We start from the raw sequence: 27,715 nt of genomic DNA on the forward strand, positions 1-27,715 counted from the left end.
GGTTTGTGCAGAGCGCAGAGTGGGGGTGGATCAGCAAAAATCATTGTGCACAAGCTAAACATTTTTATGCAAGGGCAGCATTAGTCTGCATGCTGCCCATGTTATTGCTTTCCAGTAGCCATGCCATAGTTCTGGGCTAATGTAGAGGGAGAAGTTAGAATATAATATCTAAGGAATGCAGTTGTGTGCAAATATTTAGAATGCAATAAATTATTTTCTGCTCTATAGATACAATCCCTGGGAGACAGTGTATGGCATCCTGCTTCTTTCTGCTCAAACAGTTTGACGATGTTCTAATTTACCTCAACTCCGTGAAGGTTGGTATACTTTACTAGGTTTGGTAGTCTCCCATGTGTTTTGTGTAGGCCTGGCAGAATCTGACAGGAACTTAAACCACTATGTGCACAAGTATATCTAATGCTGGAGAGAATCAATAGAGATAGTTATCCCTATAACATTTTTTAGAAAGTCCACCAGTCAGGCATCTGGCTTCTAATTCTGCTGAAGCAAGCAGCATTTGACATTCAGTGAGCATTTTACTGTAGTCACAAGACTCATTTTCTTAAGTAATTTGGTCTTTATCACTATTGATGTGAAGTTAGGATTGTTTGTGTTCCTGTTTATCACTCTGCAGATTTTGGATTGTGATCCGTCGACTCCCATAAGCATGGATTCTGTGTCTGCGCAGACCCTTAGGATAGAATTCTTTAGCTCCTTGTGGCACAAACAGCCTTTCGCGCATGCTCTGCAACCATTATTTCCAGCGGCTTGGCGCCATTTGCTTCAGTTCCTTTGACTGCCAAAGCACTCACAGCATCAGTTGCTGCTGCTTCTCAGGAAGTTACTTTTAGTGTTGCTTCTGTAAAGTTATAAAGAAATCAGCTTGACCCTGGACTGTTTCTGACAACAATTTTGTAACACCTTTATTGGTAAAGTAAAACTTATATTTTTGTTTGACTCACCTGATAATGGATACTCTGTTGCCTTTTGGATGCCAGCTGCTTCTCAATCGGTATTTCTTTCTCCATGGGCTCTAATGATAAATGTTTAAAAAACTATTTTCAAAAGGTGTGGAAAGTATAGGGGGAAACTCCTGTCTACAGACGGCCACAAGCTTTGTCTCCTGTGCTTAGGAGAACAATATCATCCTTCATCGTTTAGAGTCTGTAACTCCTTCTCCCACCAAACATTAAGGAACCAGGTGGCGACGAGACTGCAAGTAGTGCTCTTAGAAGAAGCGCTTAGTCCAGCAATTCCTATGCCTCAATCACCTTCAGGTTTGAGTTCACTATTGAGATTAACGTTGAGAGCTGCTTCTTTCAACACGCAGGCTAAACCCTTGTATTGGAGGCTTCCACCTTGAGGGCAGAGGCACCATTTAAGAAGCCTCTAGGTAAGACAGTCCCCTCCCCCCCCCCCCCACACACGTCAAAGAAACATAGAGATAAAAGCTCAAGGCTGGGGGGAAATGCACGCTTCTACATCATCTATGACTGCGTCCACACTGTCCCCGACAGGACTTCAACATCCAATAACTTCTCTGAAGAGAATTTCAACATCTAAGCCAGCCATGTCCTCATCAGCCTCTGCATCGACGTCTGGACCAATTCCATCGATACAGAGTGCAAAGCAGGGAGCAGAACCATTGGAGTTGACCACTTGGCATCATGCAACATCTTTATCGCCTGTGCTGATACTGCAACAATCACCTTCACTGAGGCACTCAACTCACTCCCCAATTATTTTCTAACCCAAGACAGAGGCACATGAAATGGAAGCTGCCTTGGATCTGGATACTGCTCAGAACTTGCTCTCCTTACTGGAATCAAATAAGAGCACTCCAGCATTTGCCTTTTGAGGCTTCATAAGCTAATGACTGGATGAAGACAAGGTTCTTGATCTAGTGGAAGTGCCTCTTACAATTCCAAAGACTCCATCCATGTCACCAGCAAGACCCATGCAAACTCTATCAACACCTGGCTTTCAGGTTTCAACCTGAAAATCCCTAAGATACTATTCTACTGCACAAAGGCTTTATCCTACAAGTGGCTGGAGGGAGGGATGCTATCTACTCCAGAGGTACTGAGTCCCCTGGGTGGCCGGCAGATTATTATGAATATAAGAAGTTGTCCAGCCACATGGTGCAGGTAGCTGCTGAAGTTACTCCACCAAAACCAGGTCAGGGGTACTATGCCAAAAGCTGAGGTGGCTATTGCTACACAAATAGCTATTTAACTACCACGTCCAGTGGCTGCCAGCACTCAGACAGTACTGCGGCCATGGGCACAACCATCACAACCCCAGATAATTATGACTCAAACACTCAGAGGTGCCAGCCTCATCGGAAGACTATTATGAATCAGATGCATCAGAGAGCGACTCAGAATCTACAGGCCACCATTCCGATCCAAATCCGGCTGTGCCAACTGTTCTGTAATATCCCCTATGGAGGAAATGCGTTCTTATCACCAACAAATTGCCGAAATGGCTTCGGGTTTAGGCCTAGAATTAAAGAACATCAGTGATTTAGATTATTCAGTTTATAATTTTATGCATGCCTCAACTGCTTCTGAGCCAGTTTATTTGCCAGTGCTGCCAGTGATTACGGTGAAGTAATCAAATGATAACTTCAAAGAAGTTTTGAATGGTAACTTCTCAAAGTATCCTATCTTTGAACTGACATGAAGGAGAGATAGGATAGTGCAAATTTTTGAAAGGAGTGAACAATTTGTACCTGCTTGTTCATGAGTCTATGAGAAAATGGATCTTGTCTCTAATTTTGGTGGCTCTTATGGAAAAAACCATTTGATCCCATGACTAAAACATCACTTAAAATTATGTCTCTTAAAATGTCCTTCTTAGAGGCAATTACTATGGCACACAGAGTTAGTGACCTGACAGTGTTCTGTGTTGATGAGCCATATGCCAAATTTTACCTGGACAAAGTTGTTCTGCGGTTAGACCCCAGTTTTCTAACTAAGGTGGTTACTGAGTTTCATTTAAACCAGGACATAATACTACCCACTTCTTCTTTTTTTAGAAACCCTTCTTCACCATTGGAAAGGGAACTGCATTGTATGGATGTGCGCAGATCACTACTATTTTATTTGTAAAGAGCTCATTACTTTCAAAAAATGAAAAAGATATTTGTAACTTATAAGGGCAATATGAGGGGCCACCCATTGTCTAGGCAATGACTTTTACAGTGGTTGGTTGAGTTGATATATCTTGCCTATAAATTGCAGAAGGTGGACCCTCCAAAATCTGTCAAGGCCCACTCCACTAGAGCATATGTTGTCTCAGCTGCACATTGGTCTGGAATCCAGTTTAAATCTATTTGTTTGGCTACTATCTGGTATTCTGACTAGACTTTTGCCAAGCATTATGCACTTGTCCGTTCTGCAGTGGGGGCAAATTTTTGGAGGAGTGTATTGAAAAGGGTGCTTCAATAGCTTCCTGCTCCCTCCTCCCAGTGGAGAACTCATAATTCACCTATGCATATGAGTGTCAACAGATCACGATCCAGACAAACTTACCTGTAATTTAAGACTTTCCTTCGAAATGAACACAGGCTGTCACTTCATTGGTGGCCATCAAGGAGAAGTGGGAAATGGTGCCCAACCACTGGAAATAATGGTCACGGAGCATGCATGAAGGGTGGTTGTCGGCGCCATAAGAAGCTAAAGAATTCTATCTGAATGGTCTGCACAGGCACAGAACCCATGTTTATGAATGTCAACAGATCACTACCAGATCTGTTACTTACCAGCAAGTAACCTGTTTTTCTTTGCAATGTCTTCTGCCGTTCTGTTGGACAGTCACCTAGCTTGGAGATAATCTTTTGATTTGTTGTTGTTGTTGCTTTGTCCAATATTCCAGATAGCTTATTTAATACCATAAATAGCACAGAACGTAAGTACTTCTATGAAGCCCTTGAGAAGTCCATAATGCTGGGAAAAGTTGAAGGAAAGAGAAGAAGAGGATGACCAGCAGCAAGGTGGATGGACTCTATTACGACAGCAATGAATGCACCACTGAGACCTTAAAGGCCAAGTTGAAGACAGATCATCCTGGAGGAAATCTTTCTATGTGGTAGCTAAGAGTCGACACCCACTTGACAGGACTTAATCAATCAGTCAGTCAATCACTATGAAGCTAGTATTACTGTATTTATCAGCTTCAAAAGTGGTAATCTAGTTTCTTATGCAATTAATTCCTTTTCTGTAGTGGTTGAGAGAAAGGAGCAGAAAGGACTATTATTGTTTACTTATCTCTCTATTACATACAATATTTGGAGTAACTATAGAAAAGGATTGATTGATTAAGTGCCGTCAAGTCGGTGTCAACTCTTAGTGACCACATAGATAGATTCTCTCCAAGATGATCTGTCTTCATCTTGGCCTTTAAAGTCTCTCAGTGGTGCATTTGTTGCTGTTGTCATCGAGTCCATCCACCTTGCTGCTGGTCATCCTCTTCTTCTCTTTCTTTCAACTTTTCCCAGCATTATAGACTTCTCAAGGGAGCTGGGTCTTCACATAATGTGTCCCAAGTATGGTAGTTTGAGTCTGGTCATTTGTGCCTTGTGTGAAAATTTTGGATTGATTCGTTCTATGATCCATTTGTTTGTTTTCCTGTCTGTCCATGGTATCTTCAAAAGTCTTCTCCAGCACCAAAGTTCAAAAGCGTCAATGCTTTTTCTATCTTGCTTCTTCAAAGTCCAGCTTTTGCATCCATAGAGTGTCACGGGAAAAACCATTGTCTGAATGTAAAGAATAGAAAATATGAAAACAAAAATAAATTAGAAAGGCTTTTAATTAGATACTGTTTTAATTGTTTGATTTTTAATAGTTTTAAAATTTGTAAATTGTAATGTGTTATCCTTTTTATTTGTTTTTATTGTTTTGTTGTAAACCGCCCAGAGACTTGCATTTTGGGCAATAAATAAATAAATAAATAAATAAAGTGAAGGCTCACAAAGGCAATCTGCAGAATAAAGCACATAGAATATAGAGTAGAGCTGATCAAAATTAAAACTTTGCGATAAGTGGCAGGTGAGGCATATTTTAAGACTGATGGCACTGTATAAAACCTGTCTCATAATCTGATAATGTAGTGCTAAATTTATGACTGAAGCTTAATATCAGTTGGCATCCTGCCACTCTCTTGTGTTCCAAACCAGTGTGATTGCATAATGTTTTGTACTACTTTTAAACAGCCAAATATTTCACCACAAAGGAGTTATGAGTTTCCCACAACTGGAATGGGGAAAGGTGTGCCTCTCCCTGGGCAAGGACTTGGCATGAATATGGTGAAAATTATGTTCTGCTCACACTTGTACAAAATAAGCTGCTATTTTGGATATACCGTATTTTACGGACTATAAGACGCTACGGACTATAAGACGCACCTTAATTTTAATCCAGTTTTTCAGAGTTTTAACATATTAAACTGTTAAAACATATAAGACGCTCCTGAATTTTGGCGGATATTTTTTGAGGAAAAAAGTGAGTCTTATAGTCCATAAAATAATGCAAACAAGTTGCTTTAGTAAGAACTAATCTGCCTACTTTCCTTTCACTATCCCTAAAACTGGACTAAATTTGGTCCAAATCGTTTAAGCAGTTCACAAGTTAGCCCACTTGTGCCTCAAATGTCCGTGTGTCTGCCATCTTGAACTGGTGTGGATGACATCACAAAATATGCAATGGAGGTGTCCCTACAACTGTACCTGGTTTAGTTCATACTGGTCCAGGCATTGTGAATTGCAAATTGATGTGGGAGGACACATGGATGCACACACAGAATGCCGAGTGATCTCATAAACCTACTGAAAAGTAGGCTTAAAAACTGTGCAGATTAAATTAGCAGGGTCTAGAACAATGCACTTTAGACTGTCCCAAGATACAGAGCTTATGGGGAAGATGTGGCTCACCAAATTTGTGAGTTAAACTTACATAGCTACTTATGAGTTTATTTTTTATTTTTTACATTTTATATCCCGCTCTTCCTCCAAGGAGCCCAGAGCGGTGTACTACATCCTTAAGTTTCTCCTCACAACAACCCTGTGAAGTAGGTTAGGCTGAGAGAGAAGTGACTGGCCCAGAGTCACCCAACAAGTATCATGGCTGAATGGGGATTTGAACTCGGGTCTCCCCAGTCCTAGCCCAGCACTCTAACCACTACACCACGCTGGTTACATGGTATTACTCATATAATATTGCAAAAATAGCTGTTTAAAAAATGTGATGTCTTATATCCATAGCTCTCTTGTACAATACCTCATAAAGGTATCCTGCTTGTGATTCCAGTGGCAACTTCTCATTATTTATTTTATGTTATGAGATTGCATCCTGCCTTTTCAATTCAGATGAACACTTAAGGCATCCAATAGCAGTAATAAAAACAAACCCTTAGTTTAAAAGTCTTCTATACTCTCCAGAAATATTTAGCTGCTTGTGTCATGCTACTTTTTAGACTCAGATACGCAAAACTAAGTATACAAACATGTGAATTGCATCAAATATGAATAGAGCATGTGTGGGTCATTTATGACTTCTTGAGATTTAGTTGTAAAGTTTAATTTCTCACTTACTAGGACTGTTTCACTAGAGACTAGGCAACTTATCCATACTACCTTTTCTGAACTCTTAGTACACTATTTTAATTCTTAAGTCCACATAACTAGAAGAAAAAACTGAGATCTTCAGCACTCACTGAACTAAGATACAGAATCTGCCATGAATGTTTTGAAGAGATGGGTGAAGCTGTGGGGGCATCACATCACAGCAGGATTTAACATGCCCCAAAAGAAAGGCAAACCAAAGAAAACTGCCACCCTGCCATTTCTAGCTTGGAACTTCCCCAGATCTATTGTGGCTAATGCTGTGGAATGTTTTGGCTATGAACACAATTGCATACTATAGTTGAAAAGTGTATCTAGCGACTGTTTGTAAGAGACTTTTCCTCACATTGTCTGTTAAGGCTGACTCCGATTTTAAGACTGCATTATTTTTTGTTTGTGTATACTATGTATGTAGTTTATTGTGTGCGACTTATTTTTCCAGAGTTACTTCTACAATGATGACACTTTTAATTTTAACTATGCCCAAGCCAAAGCTGCTACTGGCAATACCAGTGAGGCTGAGGAGGTATGTATCTGTTTCCTTAAAACATCACGGACCAAGGGGAGGGGGGGGGAATTCCCACTTATCTTCTGTGTCTGAGCCTTCTGAGTCTGTTGTCAAACCTGAGTTTCCTACTTCTTTTCTGGAAGAACTTTGGAGGTGATTGTGCCGAAGATCACTGCAGACTTTTGCAGAGACACAGTTATCTCTGCATAGATCTGCAGCAATCTTAATTACCTTTGCATCATCTAGTTTTCATGTTTGTCCTTTTCTGAATTCTCAAGTCATCAAATGGCTCCCTTTAAAATGGGATACATTAGAGAATGCATTAAAAACAAATGGAAGGAAGATGAAGTAAAGACTGTAGTATACAGAACACAGTGGCCTCAGTTTGGACAGTCCAACCAGGGGTGGCTCATGAATGAAGCGAGGTGTGGTGGTGCCCTTGGGCAGTACCTCTGCCCTGGGGTGGTGAGCATGGGTGTCCCACCTTGCCTCACCTACCTTCTGTGCTCATTGGGGTTTGGTAAGTAAGGCCCTGTGTATTGGTATTGGTATTGGTATTGTTATCCCTCCCCTTGGGGCATGGCCAGCATCACCTTGGGCGATGCATCTGTTGAGCTGGTACTGGCTCCAACAAACCATAATTGTTTGAATCATGGACAAGCCATGTACATCCTTCTCTCTCTCATCTCTTTCCTCCTCCCCTCACATGCCTGGCTGAATCAGATTTGCTGTTTTCTTTAAACCACAGTTTCCTGTTACATCTGAACAAGAGAAGTGTGGATTAAGCATTCCCAGTTGACCAGACTATCAAAGCACATTTGATCCTGCTTTGTTGTGAGCACTTAAACCACAGCTCCTCAGTTGTGATGTCATGGGAAACTATTTAAGAAACTAGGAACTGTTTGATTTAGACAGGCACGTGAGGAGAGGAGGACCCTACATTTACCTTGGAGTAGGCACCATTGAAGTCAGTGGGACTTACATCTGAGTAAAAAAGCATACTTGGTAATTCAGTTGGGACATTTGAAAACATCCTTCCCCATTTCTTCTGCCCTGTTTCCATGTTAAACAAATGTTGGCATTTTGGGGGGTGAAGCACAAACCCTCTGAAAGTGTTTGAGGTGGAGTGCTTAACTGAGATAGACTGGCTGGTGACTTTGGATATATCTCTCTCTCTCTCTCTCTCCTGTTTCTCTTTCTTTTTCTTTTTTGTAATGCTTTATTCCACTCCTTTGCAAGTGGCAACAGCACTGGAAGCACAAAAGGTGTTCCTGGCAGCTAGTGTAAGTTTATTTCCCCTCTTGCTTCTGGAATATCATTTGGAAAGATGCCACGTTATGACATGGTGTCATTCCCAGGGCATTTTTGGGGGGAATAGCTGGATGGAGCCAGCTGCCAGAAAGATCTTCCAGTCCTGTTACTGTTGCCCGCAAAGGTGCAATAAAAATGTGTTCCTTTTTTTTTAAAAAGAGAGCTTGAGAAAGGGGAACATCCAACACAGTTACCACAAAAAAAAACCTGTAAGCCACCCACACTAGAAACTTCTGTCAAAGCTTCCAGAACTGATCTGATTTATTCTTCCAGCACTCCCAAAATAGCTAAAAATTGTTCTTTGAGAATTTTCAACTTAGCTCTACTTCGAATTTGTTTGGCAACATAGCAGCCTATATAGAACTGAGTCCAATTTGACTAATAGTTTCCAAAATAAGATTTTCAGCATTTTGTTCAATGAAATGGGAGAAGACTTAACAGAGCAGTGAAAATTTAGTTTGCCTCGTTTGTAGCCTCAGTTGCCTGCATTTGCCTATTGTATTGGGATAGTACTAGCTTAACCTGTGCAGAGCATCTGCGCACTAGTACTTGATTGCTCCCCTCACCTCAGAGTTCTCTCCACCCTAATCTGAGCTGCATTCCTGCGCCTCCTCTATCCCATTGCTTCCTCACCCCTCTTGGTCGCAGCTGCAGCATTGCCAGCGTCCCTTGGCCAAGCCTCAGCCCCCTAACCACAGAGACCACCCCAACCTCACCCTAGCCCTGCTCCTGCTCCTCCCCGCAGATCACAATGAGTACCCAGAAATGTTGGGGGCGAAAGATAGATTGTGACAAAGTTCCCTAATAATTTAATGGGAAATGGGCTAATTTCTGGAATTCATAGAATACTCTATAAAATTAAAGATATTTATTGGTTTTATCATCTATATTAAGTTCTTTTCACATGATCACAGAAAAAAAATGCCACAAATTGTTTTATCCATTATAGAATACTTCCACAAATGAGATTTTGTGATAGTAGCTTTAAGTCCTATTTAAATATACAGTAATTGATTGGGAAATGGAAGCAAGTAGCTTTGCTGACTGAGAATAGGCATGCTGTGATCCGTTATTCCCTTCCTCATTTGATAGTTCTGTGCTTCTCAGCTGCTGTGGGAAGACATCTCGTGTGGGTTATCATCCCGAGCTCGTTCCAGAGAGGCAGGACTATGTAAATAAGCTACCAAGCCTATAAAAGCCTTGGGAGGATAGCCCCTCCCAGTTTAGTTCATCCTGCTTGAGCTCCAGAGTAGTCAGAGAACAAGCCTTTCTCGACTTTTTCCCACTCCTCATCCGGTAATTTCGTTCCTTGCCTCAAGCCTCCGTTTTTTTCTTCAATCTTTTATCTAAAAAAAGAAAGAAACAAAAAACTTGATCTTTTCCGCTTCTCATTCTTGCTGCCCTGTTCTCTCATTCACTTGCCACTAATCCTCTCCACGTCTTTCTCCTCCCACTTTTGTTTACCTGCTTTCACTGCCTAATGGACCCTAGAAGGGCAGGCATATTACAGGGCATTATGCCCAAGACTAAAAAGGCAGCTTCAGTAGCGAAAGCAGCGAAGTCCCTGCACCACTGGTACTGACTGTGGAAAGTGGCCCGCCCCAGGCCTCTGTGCCTTCGTTGGGCGCAGCCGAGAGAGACGACCAGCAGGGCTCTATGGACCTCCGACAGGGGGCGGCAGCCAAAAAAAGTGCGCAAAAGTGCAAACCCCCGGTCTCTCCTTCAGTTAACCCTGAGCAGCAAGCCCAGGCTCTTGGTATGGTGCCACTCAGTTCTGTGAGGGCAGGGGAAACTGTGGGTTCGGAGTTGGGTGCAGCAACTCCCTCCGAGGCCTCTGAGTCTTCTGGGGTGGAAGAGGAAGATATTGCCCAACAACCAATTTGAATCAGCCCAGGCGGGAGAGCCTCTGTAGCGGTCCCACTCCCAACAACTGCCACCTCCATTGCAACCTCAGGTGCCTGTTTTACAGGTCAAGTTCCACAGTCCACTAACACTGATCCCAGTGAGTCAGGGTCAAAGTGGGCCAGTCTCCCTGGGAGGGGCAGAACTCCCAGAACCACCCAGGAACCCAGTTGTTCTATGCCCTCCACCCGTGGGTGAAATATCTGCTTAGTGGCGCCAGTGGTTTACTTCTATGATATCCACCACTTTGGAAAGCCAGCGTTTGTTCAGAAAGCGCCATAGGCGCAGAGAACACCCCTGCTTGTCTCCTTCCTTTGCCTCAGACTCCTCAGGGTCTGGCTGTTCCTCTCCCTCACCTAAAAGGAGAAAAAAGAGTCATAAACTTAAACATACACACAAGGATAAAGCCAACAAAGAAAAGGAGTGCAGGAGGAAACCTAAACAGCCTTCCCCTGTCTGTTCTTCCGAGGACTCAGATTATGCTTCTCCTGATCCTCAAACAAACAGACCTGTGGATCCCATGCAACCACAGACCCCCTCTGGGGTAGGAGGGGATCCCTTGGGACTCGGGCATGATCCCACGGATCCAGATAAGGAGGACGGGGAATGGTCAGATGGGGACAGAGCGGAACCCTCATCTTATTCATGTAGGTTGTTCCCATCTGAAGACCTTTCTAACCTTTTTATTAAAGCCTTGCATACTTTAGGTCTAACAATTGAAGGTTTACAGAACAATATAGCTCCAACCAGGGGATCTGGTGCTTCCAACTACATCTAACCCAGAGCTATTATTCCCTTTACCTGAGACTTTCTCTGAGGTATTGAAACAAGAATGGCAGGCACCCACGATCCAGAAAATGACTACGTCTTTGGCTAACAAGCACTATGCTTTTGTTGCCGTGGCAGCCAATCTTTTTCAGACCCCACCCCCCTCCCCGGTTGATGCTCATGTTGCAGCCCTTATGTCAGGGGCAGTCCTTCCCCAGGACGGGGAGTCAGATCTTCTGACGGACCCAACAGAAAAGAAGCTTGAGTTTCATCTAAAAAAGAACAATGAGTGCATATTGCTCTTGGTGCAAGCTTCTTTTGCTGCTTCTATAGTCTCAAGAGCATCTCTGCTTTGACTGACAAATTGTTGCAGTCTCCTCCACCAGAGCCAGCCCGGCAGAGACAGATTGCTCTGAAATTACAAAAAGCTCAAGTGTTCATAGCGGATGCAACGCTGGACTCCGTGCATTTTGGTGCCCTGGCAACAGCAAATAATCTGGTGGCCAGACGGACACTTTGGCTAAAGCATTGGCAGGTGGATGCAGCGTCTAGGTCCAATCTATCCATGGTGCCCTTTACAGCAACCAAACTTTTTGGAGATGAAGTCCTTAAGGACATCCTAATTTAGATGAAGGACAAGAAAAAGGCCCTGCCTTTAGCCACAATGAAAGAGGACAAGCGGCCATACAAAAGAAACAATCAGCCCTTTCGGTCCTTTCGTCCCTGCTTTCAAAACGATAGGGACAGAGACAACCGGACCCACCGCAACAATTGGAATAGACCACAGTTTAGTAACAGGTGTGCCGCCTCCAAGCAGCAACAATTTGGACAACAAACCAAGCCCCGTCAAACCTCGTGACTTGTCGGGAGTAGTAGGTCGCCTCTCTCAATTCTTTTATGCTTGGGAGGGCTCCGTGTCAGACCAGTGGGTCCTGGAGACAGTGCTGCATAGCCGCAAAATTGAATTAACATCCCGGCCCAGGGACAGGTTCATGCCCACTCCTCAGTCCAAGTACCATCTGAAACACTCAGCCATGCAGCAGGCCATCAGGCATCTTCTGGCCATCTCTGCCATAGAACCAGTTCCTCAGGATCAATGTCATCGTGGGATCTACTCCATCTTATTTACTGTGCCCAAAAGAGACGGTACTTTCAGGGCAGTATTAGATCTGAAATACCTCAACCGATGGGTATGGAAAAGAACGTTTCTCATGGAAACCCTGCATTCTATTGCAGAGAACCTACATCACAGGGATCTCTTGTTGTCAATCGACTTGACAGAGGCCTACCTTCATGTGCCAATAATCAGCAATCCAGACGTCTGCTTCGTTTCTTCTACCAAGGGCACCATTACCAGTATGCAGCAATGCCCTTCGGCCTTTCATCAGCGCCAAGGATTTTCACGAAAATAATGGCCCCCCGGTAGCTCACATTCGACTGCAAAAGGTCAGATTGTTCTTTTATTTGGATGATCTGCTCATTCAGTCAAAAGAGATGCCAAAAAGGGACATCGACATCACCTTGGACATCCTGGACTCTCATGGCTTCATAGTGAACGAAACCAAAAGGCACCTATCTCCAGTTACTCGGCTGCAGCATCTGGGGGTTGTCTTCGACACGATACAGGACAAGCTTTTTCTTCCAGAGGAACGCAAACAGAAGCTCATTGGCCTAATACAAGATGTGCTATCGCTTCGAAGGATTCCAGTCAGGACCCTTGCCCAACTATTGGGGCTGATGGTGGCGACTCTGGAGGCTGTTCCCTGGGTGTTTTTCCACCTTTGCCCCTTATAGTGGTTCCTATTGCCCTTCCAGGAAGACATCGCGAACAAGAGTCCCAGGAGGGTCTCTCTGCCATGTCACATGCAGGATTCTCTGGGGTGGTGGCTGACTCCTCACAACCTGGAGACCATTTCTAGATCCACCCAGAATCATCTTAACAGATGCCAGCCTTCATGGCTGGGGGGCTCACTGCCTGTCCAGTTCAGCTCAGGGCACATGGACCTCGGAAGAGAGAAAACATAGCGTGAATTGGCTCGAGTTGAGAGCCATTCGCTTGGTTCTCATGGCCTTCAAGCCTTTGATACAGTGAAAGGACATCCGTACAGACAATATGACAGCCAAGGTACATGTCAACAGACAGGGAGGAACCAGGTCTCATGCGCTTCACCAGGAGGCAACACTCTTACTACACTGGGCTGAGAACCATCTGACATGAATAATAATTCACCATGTCAGCGGGTCTCTCAATGCACAGGCCGATTGGTTGAGTCATCAGGAGCTTCATCCAGCGGAATGGAAGCTCAGTCCCAGAGTCTTCAGGCAAATCACCAGGAAACTGGGTTGCCCGCTTGTGGATCTCTTTGTGTCCAGTCTCAACAACCAACTACCACACTTCTTCGCTCAATTACCATATCACCAGGCAGAAGCAGTGGACGCCATGTCAGCCGCGTGGCTTCCAGGGCTGTTGTATGAGTTTCCTCCGGTTCCACTCCTGAGCAGGTTGTTGTGGCACATTCGTCTGTTACGAGCATAGGTCCTCTTGGTTGCACCATACTGGCCTCGACGTCCGTGGTTTACCGAGATTCTTCACCTTGCAGTGGACGGTCCCTTCTTCCTTCTGGACGTGGACGATCTTCTCAGCCAGGGTCCAATTCTGCACCACGATCCCAGCTGGTTCAAGCTTGCCACTTGGCAACTGAGTGCAACATCCTCAGTCGCCGGGGATATGAACAAAGCGTCCTGAACACTCTTGGCTTCTAGACGATAATCAACAAACCGAATATACCAATCTACATGGAGAGTTTTCCTGCACTGGTGCGGCAGACAAAAGCAATCTCCAGAAACATGTTCCTTGTCTGAACTTCTGGTCTTCTTACAGGAGGGTTTGAACAAGGGTCTCAGCACAAACACAATCAAGCCCCATGCAGCTGCGCTAAGTCCTCTCTTGGAATCATTCAAGGGGGAAAACCTTTCTTCTCACCCCCCCTCCCCCAAGATTTCTGAGAGAGGCTAAGTTAGTGTCTCCGCCAGTGGTCCACAAGTTCCCAACATGGGACCTTCATAAGGTGCTGCGGGTGCTTCACGCTCCTCCGTTTGAGCCTATATGTTCAATCCCCCTATGCATTTTATCCATGAAATTGGCGCTTCTCGTGGCGATTATTTAAACCCGAAGGATTTCTGAACTTAAGTCTCTTTTCAGCTCACCACAAGTTCTGTATATTTTCTGCAGACTCCGTTACTCTGATTCCAGATCCCTCAGTGCTCCTAAAGGTCGCCTCTATTTTCCACAGGTCACAAAACCTGATCTTACCATCATTCTGTCCCAAACCGTCACATGCAAAGGAAAAAGCCTGGTCTAAGTTGGCTGTCAGGCGCTGTTTGAAAACCTGTCTATCCAGAACTGAAGCCTTTAGAGCCACAGACTCTCTATTTGTGTCATTCTTGCCTTCCACTATGGGTCAGCAAGTATCGGCCACCACTTTAGCCCACTGGGTTAAAGCCTGAATTGCATTGGCTTATGAAGTCCAACACTTACCTACACCATTGAAGATCACAGCGCATTCCACCAGAGCAGCAGCTACAACAGTGACGTTTTCTACCAACGCACCTTTGGAAGAAATATGCTGAGCAGCGACTTGGTCCTCTCCATCAACCTTCACAAAACATTATAAAATTGACTTGCTGCACTCTTCTCAGGCTGCATTTGGCAGGTGTGTTCTCCAACACGTTCTTCCTCCCCAGTAGTCGGGGCATGCCTCCCTCCCAGCGTCTTATCAGCTGTGGCATGTCCCACACAAGATGTCTTCCCACAGCAGCTGAGAATGGAGGAGCATTGGTCACTCACCGTGAAGGCTTCTTCTAGCTGCTGTTGTGGAAGACATCTCGACCCACCCAGGACATCCAGGTTACTGGGACCTTTTTTATTTTTCTATGCTGATAACTGTATTAACTACAACTTGTACTTCTTCCTTTCTAGAAACTTAGCTTGACTACCTAAACTGGGAGGGGCTATCCTCCCGAGGCTTTTATAGGCTTGGTAGCTTATTTACATAGTCCTGCCTCTCTGGAGTGAGCTCTTCATGATAACCCACACGAGATGTCTTCCACAACAGCAGCTAGAAGAAGCCTTCACGGTGAGTGACCAATGCTCCTTTCTGAACAAGAGTTGTAGTATAAGGAGCCCTGGTCTCCAAAGGAAGAGAGTATGTTTCAAAAGAGGTTCATGAAATGACAGAAGCATTACTGTGAGGGCATTTACTCTGGGAGTAACAGAGTAACATAAGAACAGCCCTGCTGGATCAGGCCCAAGGCCCATCTAGTCCAGCATCCTGTTTCACACAGTGGCCCACCAGATGTCTCTGGGGAGTCCACAGGCAAGAGGTGAGGGCATGCCCTTTCTCTGGCTTTCTCCCTTGCAACTGGTACTCAGAGGCATTCTACTTCTGAGGCTGGAGGTGGCCTATAGCCCTTAGACTAGTAGCCGTTGATAGACCTCTTCTCCATGAAGTTATCTAAACCCCTCTTAAAGCCATCCAGGTTGCTGGCTGTCACCACATCTTGTGGCAGAGAATTCCACAAGTTGATTATGCATTGTATGAAAAAGTTCTTCCGTTTGTTGGTCCTAAATTTCCTGGCAATCAATTTCATGGGATGACACCTGGTTCTAGTGTTATGTGAGAGGAAGAATTTATTTCTATCCACTTTCTCCACACCATGCATAATTTTATAGACCTCTATCATGTCTCCCTGCAGTCGTATTTTTTCTAAACTAAAAAGCCCTAGGTTTTGTGGCCTTGCCTCATAAGGAAGGTGCTCTGGGCCCCTGCTCATTTTGATTGCACCTCTTCTGCACCTTTTCCAGTTCTGCAATGTTCTTTTTTAGATGTGGTGACCAGAATTGTACACAGTACTCCAAGTGTGGCCGCACCATAGTTTTGTATAAGGGCATTATAATATTAGCAGTTTTATTTTCAATTCCCTTCGTAATGATGGAGATAGCCATCTTGCATTTCACCACTGCTAAAGTATATTTGATTAGGTGAGCATGCCCAAGCAAATATTTTATAGAAGGGGAGCTCACAACCTTCAAATAATTATTTAAAACATTTCTTGAAAAGTTTTATTATCGTTTGAACACAAGCAGAGTATTTTGCACTCCTTGTTAAGAATTAATATTTGTCCCGGTATCTGCCCTGGACACAACTGCATTCCATACAGTAAGGGAAGTGCTGCCTGGAGATATTGTATTTTCCTAGCACATAAAGCATAATGTTTTATACCTAGAAAAAGGAATATCTCTGCAACAACATTGCCATCATGAGAGTAGATGTGAATCTTTTGTATAACGATTAAAAAACAAATGTGCATGTAGTGAACAAACATTTACTACAGAAAGGTCTTGAGTGTTGTGCATTTCTTAGATCAGTAAGAAGCTGGTGTTCCACTGTGTTTTTCAGTATGCTAGAATTGGTCTATTTGGAGCTGTGCATTCTAGCCTCTACCTTATCCCATTTTCCTTCATACTTGGCTTGTTCTAAGGCCTGCTGCCAGCTGTGCAAGGCAAGTCACTTTCTCCTCAACCATTCCTTGGCATTTAACTCCCAGAGATTCTTTAATAACACAACTTACTAAGCCAATTATCCTACTCTCTTACATTTTCGCTACATATGGCATTTTTACTCTTATGCCATACTGCTCTTTAGTGCTGTCCTGTTCAGATGTAGCTGTATTTTGGAGCAAGGACCTGATATTTAGGGGGATCCATGGTCCCTCACAACTGGGTTGTGCACATGCACAGAAGAGGCTTGTGCTCATGCACACAACGCAGTTGTGAGTGACCATGGATCCCCCTAAAGATCACCTGTTACAGGTAAAAAAACTTGTTTTTTCTAGTATGTACTACATCACAGTATTTGTTGTGTAAGTAAATACTTAACTTTAATACTTGTGTTCCCCCCCCCCCGCCTTTCCCCCTCCAGGTGTTCCTCTTGATTCAAAGTGAGAAAATAAAGAATGATTTTGTTTACCTCAGTTGGTTAGCTCGCTGCTGTGAGTCATTATGAATCCTCCTCTTGTGCCTCAGCCTTGGCAATCTCCTTACATTTGTTTTAACTTTGTGGATAGATTTAATATGTATGTTGGGTTTTTTAAATATATAATTGGCTACCTTAGACTGTATAGTAGGCAGGTGCCATGCAAGAAGTTAATCACTCTGCAGCTACTGAGAAAACAAGATATGATAGAGGCTGGTTCACACAATCCATTTTACTTCCTGCTTACTTGCAAATCTGAGATCTCCTATCTGTGTGAGATCTCCATGGAATGGAGTTAGTGAATGAATGTATGTATGAATCATACATATGAATGTATGATTCATTTATGTATTGCTCAATTTATGTACCACTTTTCATTAAAATCTCAAAGTGATTTACAGTATATTTACAGTATAATTAAAACAATACACAATTAAAATACAAAAAGTTCAGCTATTAATATAAACATAAAAATATATTTTAAAACCTATATTAAAAAATAATACATAAAACACAGATCAGCAGAAGTAAAAACTAATCTCATTTAAAAGCCTAGTTGAAGAACCACGTTTTCTAAAAACTGTGGTGGAAGCTAAGGAGCGGATGCCAGCCGGGAGATTTCTTTGCCAGTTCCAAATCTGTACTGCTACTGATCAACATTTAACTGAGATTGTTAATCTTAGGTTAAGGTTGATCCTGATTAAATGTTGGGATTTTGCATGCAGATCTGGTATGGACAAAAATGTCTGAGTTCACACAACATGCTCTGTAGGAGAGTGTACAGCTTGGAGATCTCTGATTTGCTGGTAAGCAGACATCATTTTGATCATGTGAATCAGCCCTGGGAGTTTCTTCTTGGGGAATAGGTGGTGTCTTTATATTACTTACAAAAATTTAGCAACTGGTAAAGTTCTTTGGGGGAAACTACTGTTGAAACAACTATGCAGTAATTAAACATCAAAACATAGTTGTATACACCCAGCACTAGTTCTGCCTTAATTATATCTATGAAGAGCAGTCTGAAGACCTTATTATCTATTGATGCCAGATATGATGATATACTTGGGGATTAGAAAGTCTCCTCTCAAACCACCTTGACAAAAGATACAGCATGGCATTCAGCCAGCATGATTCTTGCTAACTAAAGAGAGCTTGCAAAACTTGGCTCTGTTTTGACACAGCTATGGAGTTAACTGTAACTACTACAAATATTTATACACCACTTTTCAACAAAGGTTTCTCAAAATGGTTTACATAGAAAGAAAAATAAATAAAATGGTTCTCTGTACCCCAAGGGCTCCCAATCTAAAAAGAAACATAAAGCAGACAACAGCCACTAGAGGGATACTTTGCTAGTGTTGGTTAGGGACAGTGGCTGTCCTCCTGCTAAACAGAAGAGAATCACCAGTTAGCAAGGGTTTTACCAATTAAAGTGCAACAATAGGCATGGAGAGCCTAGATTGGTTCTTCTGTTGGATGTTGCCTTTGAGGGCATCCATAACAATGAGCAGCCAGAAACAGCCCATCATTGTATCCCAATCATCCAAAAGTTAAGGATGACCTAAGGTACACATTCCCATCCAGAGCACAGGAAGAGGTATGCCTGGACTTGCCAGCAGGAAGAGACATGTTTGGGATTACTCATATGCATCTGGAAGTGTCTAGAATCGGCAATGAGGAACAGAATGTAGCTGCCTGCCACTGATTCAGGCAGGCAGACCTCTGTAAAAGGGTTATAAATAATCCAGATTAACATGTATATCCTTATCCTTCTCTGACATGGCTGTTGTACTTCATTCACAAGGATTGGATCACCCAGGGAAAGTGCACAGGTTACATATAAGAAAACCTGGTGAGAGTAGCACTAATCTAATGTGCTACATTTATACTGTGGATTTGGCTTTTGCATCTTCCTGTAATTAAAAGGTGAAAACTATGAATAAAATCAGCATACTTACTACTAAATAGAAGGACCAAAGAAATTAAATGCAGTCACTTAACAGATATTCTGTCAACAGCTTTCAGTCTGAAAAGTAGAGTTATTTGTAACCACTTTATATCTACCAGCTCATTTACACAAAACTGCTCACCCAAGTGCTCTACTCATATATATGTAGGTTTGTTTCTATACCACTTCACCCAGATGGCTCTAGGTGGTTCACAAATATTTAAAAAAAATAACTTGGTTTAAAAAACACACACACGTTTAAAACCCGTTCATCTCAATTTAAGTGTACATGCGGAAGTTGGAGTGGTGGCTTCTCTTAGCCAGGAGCACTGGGACTATAGTGTTAAAATGCTCATTCATGCACAAGCAGCTATTTAACATAGCTGGCTTTGAACTGGCTCTGACTTTCAGACTTTATAGTTTAAAGCTGCTGAGAGAACAAACAGCAATACTAAGTGGTTTGTGAATTTTGCATAGTTTCTTTCCTGATAACTCAGTGGGGTAAATGAACTGTTTCTCAGAGTTCCCTTTTAATATGAATATCTAAATTATTCCACATAGTCCCCAAAGAGGAAGCATGCCACTATTGCTCATTCCTCACCTTCTCTTTCAATGTGCAGTATTTTGTTTCCACAGTATAGTAGTACAGCAGTAGTATAACAGCAGTCTACTGTGGTACTGCTGTTCCCCAAAGGCAGATGTGAAGTCTTCTTTCTTTTCCCTGATTCTAACCAATTTGGATGAAAGAAACAATTGAGTGATAGCAACTTTTGTAAACCAGAATAGACTCGATAGTAAAATATTGAATTCCCCTTCCTCATCCATCATGCCTGGACTCCTAGGTAAGAGCAAGGTTGGTTAGTTGTCTGCATAGGATCCTGGTTGAATGAAGGTTGAATTGCCAGCAACACAAACATTTGATACAGATTATTTTGTCTGGTTGGGCCATCATGTCCATGCATTGTTTTATTTCCTCATCTCTGATACTGTCTCGTAGGCTTTGCTTTGTTTTTAATCCTTCTGCTTTGCAATAATTATCTCTGTCCCACTGATACTAGAGTGTTCATGAATGGTTTGATAGTGAACTGGTCTGCTGCAAACCAGGCCGGCTCTGCAGTTCAGTCGCAAACTGGACTGGCCTTCAGGAAACGTGGACCAGTCAGAGATCGAACTGAATCCAGCCCAGTTGGTCACCCCAATAGATCTCTGACTGGTTTGCTGGTTCGAGTGGCTATGTGTATCTAAAACGTTGCTTGTTATAAAGGGGATAAAGCTTAAGGCAGCCAGTGAGGGCAGGTGGCGTCAGGGATATGGTGAGAAAGAGGCATCTTAAAGAGTAATTGAGAAGGTGCTGGCAGCTTACAGGTCTGATACCACTCCTGGAAGCTGCAGCCACAGCAGCTCTCCCCCTGGTGGCCTGGCTTCCGACCCAGCACTCACTTACCTGGCCTCCGCACATGCGGAACCAAATTTGGACCAAACCGTGGGAAATGGTCTGTGCACACCCCTGATACTCTTGTAGGGACACTGTTGGTGTGCCTGAGCAGTTTTGATGCTGTGTGAAGGGATTTCTAAATTCAACGATAAAAAGGGAGAAGGTATTGCAGTTCCAGTAGTTTGGGGCAAGGATAGATATAGTAGCAAAGGTTGGACAAGCCTTTTGTGGGAAAGGGGGCTAGTTATATTAAAACTATCTTCTTTTTGCAGTCCCTTCTCCAACCAACAAACTGCTGTTTCATGCTACTTTAGTCCAGAATAAGACTTTGGTTATCCAGGCCTTGGTCCTGGATCCCTGTCATATATTACTAAAACCTGGTGGGTGAGCTGGGAATAGTTGTTCTCTTGCAACTTTGCCCTCCTAGGTATTCAGTGAAGTGCCAACATAGGCTGGAGGGCTGGGAAGGGATGTTGCTGTGGCCTGTAAGGATTCCATCTCTTAGCCACAACTCCTATCTGGTTGGGAACAGGTTTTGAGTATTTGTACCTTTGTGCCTGATGCTGGGTAATAGGGACAGGTTGCAGATTTTGCTAGTGTACCAACTGTCCCACTGCCTAGTTTAAAAAATAACACTCTAGCCACAAGAACTGCTGGATCAGGCCCAAGGCCAATCTAATTAAGCATCCTGTTTCACACAGTGGCCCACCAGATGCCTCTGGTGGGCCCACAGGCAAGAGGTGAGGGCATGCCCTCTCTCCTGCTGTTGCTCCCTGGCAGCTGGTATTGAGAGGAGAGCTGGTCTTGTGGTAGCAAGCATGACTTGTCCCATTAGCTAAGCAGAATCTGCCCTGGTTGCATTTGAATGGGAGACCACGTGTGAGCACTGTAAGATGCTCCTTTTGCAGTCCTGGGGGATGGAGCCGCTCTGGGAAGAGCAGAAGGTTTTAAGTTCCCTCCCTGGTTTCTCCAAGATAGGGCTCAGAGAGACTCTTGTCTGCAACCTTGGAGAAGCCGCTGCCAGTTTGTGAAGACAATATGAGCTAGATAGACCAATGGTCTGACTCAGCATATGGCATCTTCCTATGAGAGGCATCATGCCTCTGAGGCTGGAGGTGGCCCACAGCCACCAGCCTAGTAGCCACTGATAGACCTGTTCTCCATGAATTTGTCTAAGCTCCTTTTTAAAGCTGTCCAAGTTGATGGCCATCACCACATCTCATGGCAAATAATTAGATAGATTAATTATGTGCTGTGTGAAGAAGTATTTCCTCTTGTGGGTCCTAAATTTCCCAACCTTCAGTTTCATGGGATGACCCCTGGTTCTAATGTTGTGAGAGAGGGAGAAAAATTTCTCTCTGTCCACTCTCTCCACTCCATACAAAATGTTATACACCTCGATCATGTCTCCCCTTAGTCTCCTCTTTTCCAGACTAAAAAGTCCCCGATGCCTGGCCTCATAAGGAAGGTGCTCCAGGCTGTTTATCATCTTGGTTGCCCTCTTCTGCACCTCTTCCAGTTCTACAATATCCTTCTTAAAATACGATGACCAAAACTGTACATAGTACTCCAGATGTGACCACACCATAGATTTATACAAGGGCATTACAGTATTAGCATTTTAATTTTCAGTCTCCTTCCTAATGATCCCTAGCATGGAATTGGCCTTTTTAACAGCTGCCACACACTGAATTGACACTTTCAATGTGTGGCGTAGTGGATACCACTGTGCCACACTGGGTATAGTGAGAGGAACAAAAAAGGGCAGTGGTAGACAGAGGACAGTTACTAATTCTCATGGGTCCGATATTGTAGGGTCTGTTCAGGCGGTCAGCCTCCCACAATGTGGGAACTTCCATGTGCTCAAATTGAAAGCTGCCATCATACTTCTACCGTCTGGAGTTCATGGACATTTCCTCATAGGATCTATATCTCATGGTTGTAGACTATTTTAATCCTTAGTGCAGAACAAATGGTTCTCTTACAAGATAAAAGCACTCCTCCCCCTCCAAAAAAAAATTCTTTTAATCCTCTCTGTTTGAGGCAGAATGGAGAGATCAGTGGAATGAGTTCCGTGGAAGCTCAGTGCTAACATTTATGCAAACATAAAATGGCACATGATGCATGCATGTGATTCCCCACCCCCCAGATTGATATTATAATGTTACTCTTTGAACTGTAGGTGGTGATGGGTGTGGTTTCATTGCTTCTGAATTGTAAGAAAGAAAGCTGTACTGCTGGTTAGAATGTAGAAATGTAAAAGGTGTACTGCTGGTTAGAATGCTTACCCAGGTTTTAGAAAGCACTGTGTTACGACATGTCTCTTTCTCAATTGTAGACATTATGAATAAGAAACCACGATTAGCCTGGGAGCTGTACCTGAAGATGGAAACCTCAGGAGAGTCCTTTAGCCTTTTGCAGCTAATTGCAAATGACTGCTACAAAGTGAGTCTCCTCCCTTCCTCATTGTTAGTACTTGTTACAGATCCTCCCTGCAAAGGACTCTTACCTATTTCTTTACAAACAGTTTGCCATCCATTACTGCTACTCATGTCACTCCATGGGTAGTGAAGAATAGAAAAGTCGGCAAGCCAAAAAAGATCTGCATTTTCCCTAGCTTATGATCTAGTTTTATAAAGCACACGCATTGAAATTAAAACAATCCTTTCTGATATCACTTCAGAATTTTATGGCCTAGAATGCGATTCTTGGTACACCCTCTGCAATTTATATTCCACAATAAATAACAGGTGGTAAACCGCTTGTTGAGACTAGGGAAAAACTGATGACTCCCCAGAGATCTTTGTCTGTTATTACAGGACGCATCTTAGCTAGAGGGTGAGCCTGAATTCATTTACTTCATGCCTAATTGGCAAGTTGGTTCATTCACCTCATTTGACCTTAACTCAAGCACAAGTCTTGCATTCTTGCAACCTAAGCCTAAATGACAGTCTCTGGGAGATGTTGAGAGATTTTAACAGTGCATTCACTGTCTACTTGGAAGTAAATCCCACTGAATTCAGTGGGTCTTACTCTCAGGTAAATATGTATAAGTATATGTATTACTCTCAGGTAAATATGTATAATGTGTAAATATGTATAATGTATAATATGTATAAATATGTATTACTCTCAGGTAAATATGTAAATATGTATAAATATCTTACAACAAGAAACATACTCACAATGGAGAGATGTATTGCCTTCCTGCTTTTGACTGCCAGGAGCTGAGATTAAATGTCCCTCATTTTGTATTTGAGACTCTCTGCCAACATGTAGGTTGGCTTTGTAGCAGAAAACAAGGTTTCAAATGTGTTTTTTTCAAACATGTATTTAAGAATATCAGCTCTATGCTACACTTAATTGCTATTCTGAATGTGAATGTAACCTTTAGTTCAAAGATTCCAGAAACATCCATAACTGTATCCATTAGGAAACAGCCCTTATTCAGTAAGATGCTTCACTAGTTGTAGATAATATCCTAAGATAAGCATCTCAAGTTAAATGTAAGGAAATACCTTAATTGAGACTAGTTCTTCCCACATGAACCTGCTCATCCATTAGGTCATCAGGAGAGTTTCTGCTTCTTGACTCACTGCCTTTTGGAGGTGTGGCTGCTGAATATGTTGGACTGTCTTCTGTGTAGTGATGCCCAGGCTGTGGGACCCAGATGATCTACTTGGCTCCCCCTCTGATGCAAAGCAAAAACTGACTGGGTCCTGAATGTTTATTCTCCTGCTATTTATATTTCGTTTTATCGATTGTATTTTCTTTGTGTTTTGTGGTGGTTCCTGTATCCACTGCCACCATTTATCTTCAGTAGTCCTTTCCTATAAGATCTATTGCCCTTGTTAGCAGAGGAATGCTTTAGGCATGGGGTGTTTGTGTTACTCCAACAGAGAGCTTCCAAATGTTTTTAAAATAGAGTATTTATTGTTTCATAAACATAAATATTGATTCATCAACAAAATAATCTATGGTCCTTTCCAAGAGAAATACAGTTCAAAGCACAACCAGTTATACTTGTCTTTCTGTCCTTCCATCTGTCCCTTTTTGCCAGCCTCTTCCTTGGCAGTTAATCTCAAACTGACTTAAGAACACACTCTCACACATATATGGAACTCCTGGCAACCGTTGTCATGCTTTAACTCACTAACCCCATAGACTAAACAATATATAAAAAGAGAAATGATTCTTAAGCAGTCAGTTCTTCATGGTGTTCTTCAAAAACTGCATGGTATTTTAGCTTATTGATGTTAGCTGCTTTGGACATCCCAGTGATGGGATGAAAAGACAGGATAAAAATATATATTTTAAAATTAATGGTATTTTCAAGAAAGCTTTGCTGTATTATAATCAATAATAATACTAATGTGTAACAATATTGATGAGTAACAACCTAGAGGAATGTTTAGAACTGTGTACATGGAACTGACAAAGGCATTTTGTTCTTTTCTACATGATTTAAGCCTTGATTTAAAGTGGCATTTTAAAGTAGACCCATTATTGTAGATAAGCAAGACATCAGAAAACTTCCATTAGCCAGCTGCGCCCCCCCCCCCCCCGCGGTGACTTTTTCTTTTTATGAGTGACTTGTGTATTCTTTTATTATGCATTCTTGGTGCCTCAGGCATGTAACTTTCTCTCCTACACAGATGGGCCAGTTCTATTATTCTGCCAAAGCTTTTGATGTCCTGGAAAGACTGGATCCCAATCCTGAATACTGGGAAGGCAAAAGGGGTGCCTGTGTGGGTATCTTCCAGATGATTGTAGCTGGCAGAGAACCTAAGTATGTGTATTCAATTTCTTCCCACTTTTAGACTTCCTTGGGATGAACGTCCTATTCACTTATGTTCACTGATGCTAATAGAAAAAAGCATGCTTCTTCCATAGGGGAAGGAGGAAGCCCACTTCAGTTCACAGATCCTGATAACTGGTTTTGAATTGAAGTTTTATAGGCTTCAAAAATATAATTTAAGTAAAGGGAAGGATTGCTGAGAAATATAGGAGATTTTTGAGCTGTGAATGAGCAAACTTTCATATCTGTTTCTGAAAGCACTGCTGCATTCAGGATCAGCTTAAGTATAATTTTGATTAAGGCAATAGAAAAAAAGTGGCAGTTCTTAGCTATGATGTGATTATGGCATGGGTAACTGTGGCTAGATCTGCCTTCTTGAGAAAGGGACACATCTGGTGCACTAGCTGAAGCCGTGCAAAGGCACTCCTGGCCACCACCTCCACCTAAGCTTCCAAAAGCAGAACCAGGTCCAGCAATACCTCCAAGCTGCACCCCTCCTCCTTCAAGGGAAGTGCAACCCCATCCAGAACTAGTTGGAACCACCGCCCCCCAAGAAAGAATTGAAGTCACTCCAAAGTAGTACCTCCAATCCCTATACTCAAGAGGCAGTCCAGGATACCATGGTCGGTAGTACTGAACGCTGCTAAGCGGTCCAACAGAACCAGTTTCACATATAAGTCCTTCAGGAAGCCTTTCTTTTTCCTTCCTTCAGACTGTTGACAATGCAAGGGCTTACTTGGCCATCAATCTGGATGGAGGAGGGAGGGAAGAGTCTAGCAGGAGCGCTCATGCTCTTCTGTATCATAATTTTGGCTGAAAGTTGGATATAGTTTGGTCTAGTTTCTTTTAATTAATTTATTTATTTACTTTTCACTCTCAAGGGATACTTTAAGAGAGGTGCTGCATCTCCTGAGAAGTACTGGTAATCCACAAGTGGAGTACATTGTCCGGATCATGAAAAAGTGGGCCAAGGAAAACAGAGTCCCTGTCTAAAACAGTCTCACCAAGAGGAGTTAGCTAGCATCTCCTCACGAGAATGTGAAAATCACCCTGTGCCAGGTTGGAATCATGAGAAGTGTTCCAGTCTGATGCCAGCATTATGTAAAATATAACAATACAAAAACCTTAAGTTGTTTATATTTTTTAGATTAATGATTATTTTTTAATTAAAGCTGTCTGAATGCCATGTATTTATGAGTGTCTTGTGAATTTGTTGCACATCTTGGATTCTATTTTACTTTAACCATTCCCAGCATTCAGTTATTTATATTGGCTTCAGCTCTCAAGTCTCACCAAGTTGTTGCAGCTGGGTGCATTTCAGCAATACTTGTACTAGTGAGACACTTCTGAGGACAGTTGTGCAAACAAGCCCCAAACTCCTTTTCTACCAGACCTCACAGCAGAGTTCATAAAATGAACTCAAGGACTACATTTAGGATTTTACAGAAAACCTCTTGGAATATTTTTCTGAATCTTAACAAAACACTGGAGCACATGGCAAGAAGACTGTGACCTAACATATGTGCTCTTAATTTCTGTGGTTCAAAGTACACTGAAAATGAACTTATACTGAGACTAGTCCATGTCTGGTTGTTTTATAAACTCTTTACTTCTTCCTCTGGTTGCACAAGGCTTTGCCTTCTTACTAAAACATGTCATTTGATGACTTCTGGGTCAGATTTACTACAGTTACTGTGCTTCTGTGTTGCTCTGCCTTGGCTTTGTAAATGCTTGTTAGTTTTTTGAGAGAAAAGATGAATTACTTTTAGATATTATATAATTTAACTCCTAAAGGAAGTGAGATAGTGAAGAGGCAGAAGAACATAAACTGAAAAACACTATAGAATATTTAGTACACACTTGTACAGTTTTTATGTAGATAGTTCAAAATTATTTTTATGCTGTTGAATTTTTTTAAAAAATGCTTGTAATGTGCTCCAGGCTTTCATGCTTGAGCAGGATTAAAACTCAAAGAAATAAAACTATTTATAAAAGTAAATAATTCATTATGTATTTTGGTTCCTTATGAAAATACAGTGAACCAGGCTGGCCCACCGCCGCCTCCTCCCAGTGGCCGGGCCAGGCCACCCTGCCGCTGCCCCCTATTCCTGCTGGCTGGGCTGGGCTGGGCTGCCACCATCTCCTTTTCCCGCTGGCTGGCCCGGGCCGGCCCACCACCGTTGCCTCCTGTTCCCGCTGGCTGGTTCCCGCCTCTGACCGACCATCTGCCGCCGCTATTGTCTCCCTGTTGCTATCCCCTAGGCAGCTGCTCTCACGAGAGCTGCCACACCTGGGATTAGCGACGGGTACACCTAGGAGAAATAAATATATACATTCATTTTCCAAGTTGTGTATATAATTATAAAAAATATTGTACTAATATAGCAG

The 27,715-nt window shown here is 42.7% G+C and overlaps 1 protein-coding gene across 6 annotated transcripts in view; it reads left to right on the forward strand.

Moving 5' to 3' along the window:
* IFT56 (intraflagellar transport 56) overlaps positions 1-26,517 on the forward strand; it is a 60,618-nt gene extending 34,101 nt beyond the window's left edge. For 4 of the 6 annotated variants that reach the window (XM_053256175.1, XM_053256178.1, XM_053256179.1 and 1 more), the window contains 6 exons: positions 229-317; positions 7,065-7,148; positions 17,093-17,162; positions 22,868-22,974; positions 25,185-25,318; positions 26,209-26,517. In XM_053256175.1, coding sequence (XP_053112150.1) covers positions 229-317; positions 7,065-7,148; positions 17,093-17,162; positions 22,868-22,974; positions 25,185-25,318; positions 26,209-26,320 — 596 coding nt within the window. In that variant the 3' untranslated portion in view covers positions 26,321-26,517. Of the gene's footprint in view, positions 1-227; positions 318-7,064; positions 7,149-17,092; positions 17,163-22,867; positions 22,975-24,093; positions 25,143-25,184; positions 25,319-26,208 lie in introns of those variants that run through there. The other 2 variants (XM_053256176.1, XM_053256177.1) reach the window with 2 other exon arrangements.
* Positions 26,518-27,715: the final 1,198 nt, after the last annotated feature.

This window comes from Hemicordylus capensis, chromosome 5 (assembly GCF_027244095.1).
Source record: "Hemicordylus capensis ecotype Gifberg chromosome 5, rHemCap1.1.pri, whole genome shotgun sequence".
Lineage (NCBI taxonomy): Eukaryota > Metazoa > Chordata > Lepidosauria > Squamata > Cordylidae > Hemicordylus > Hemicordylus capensis.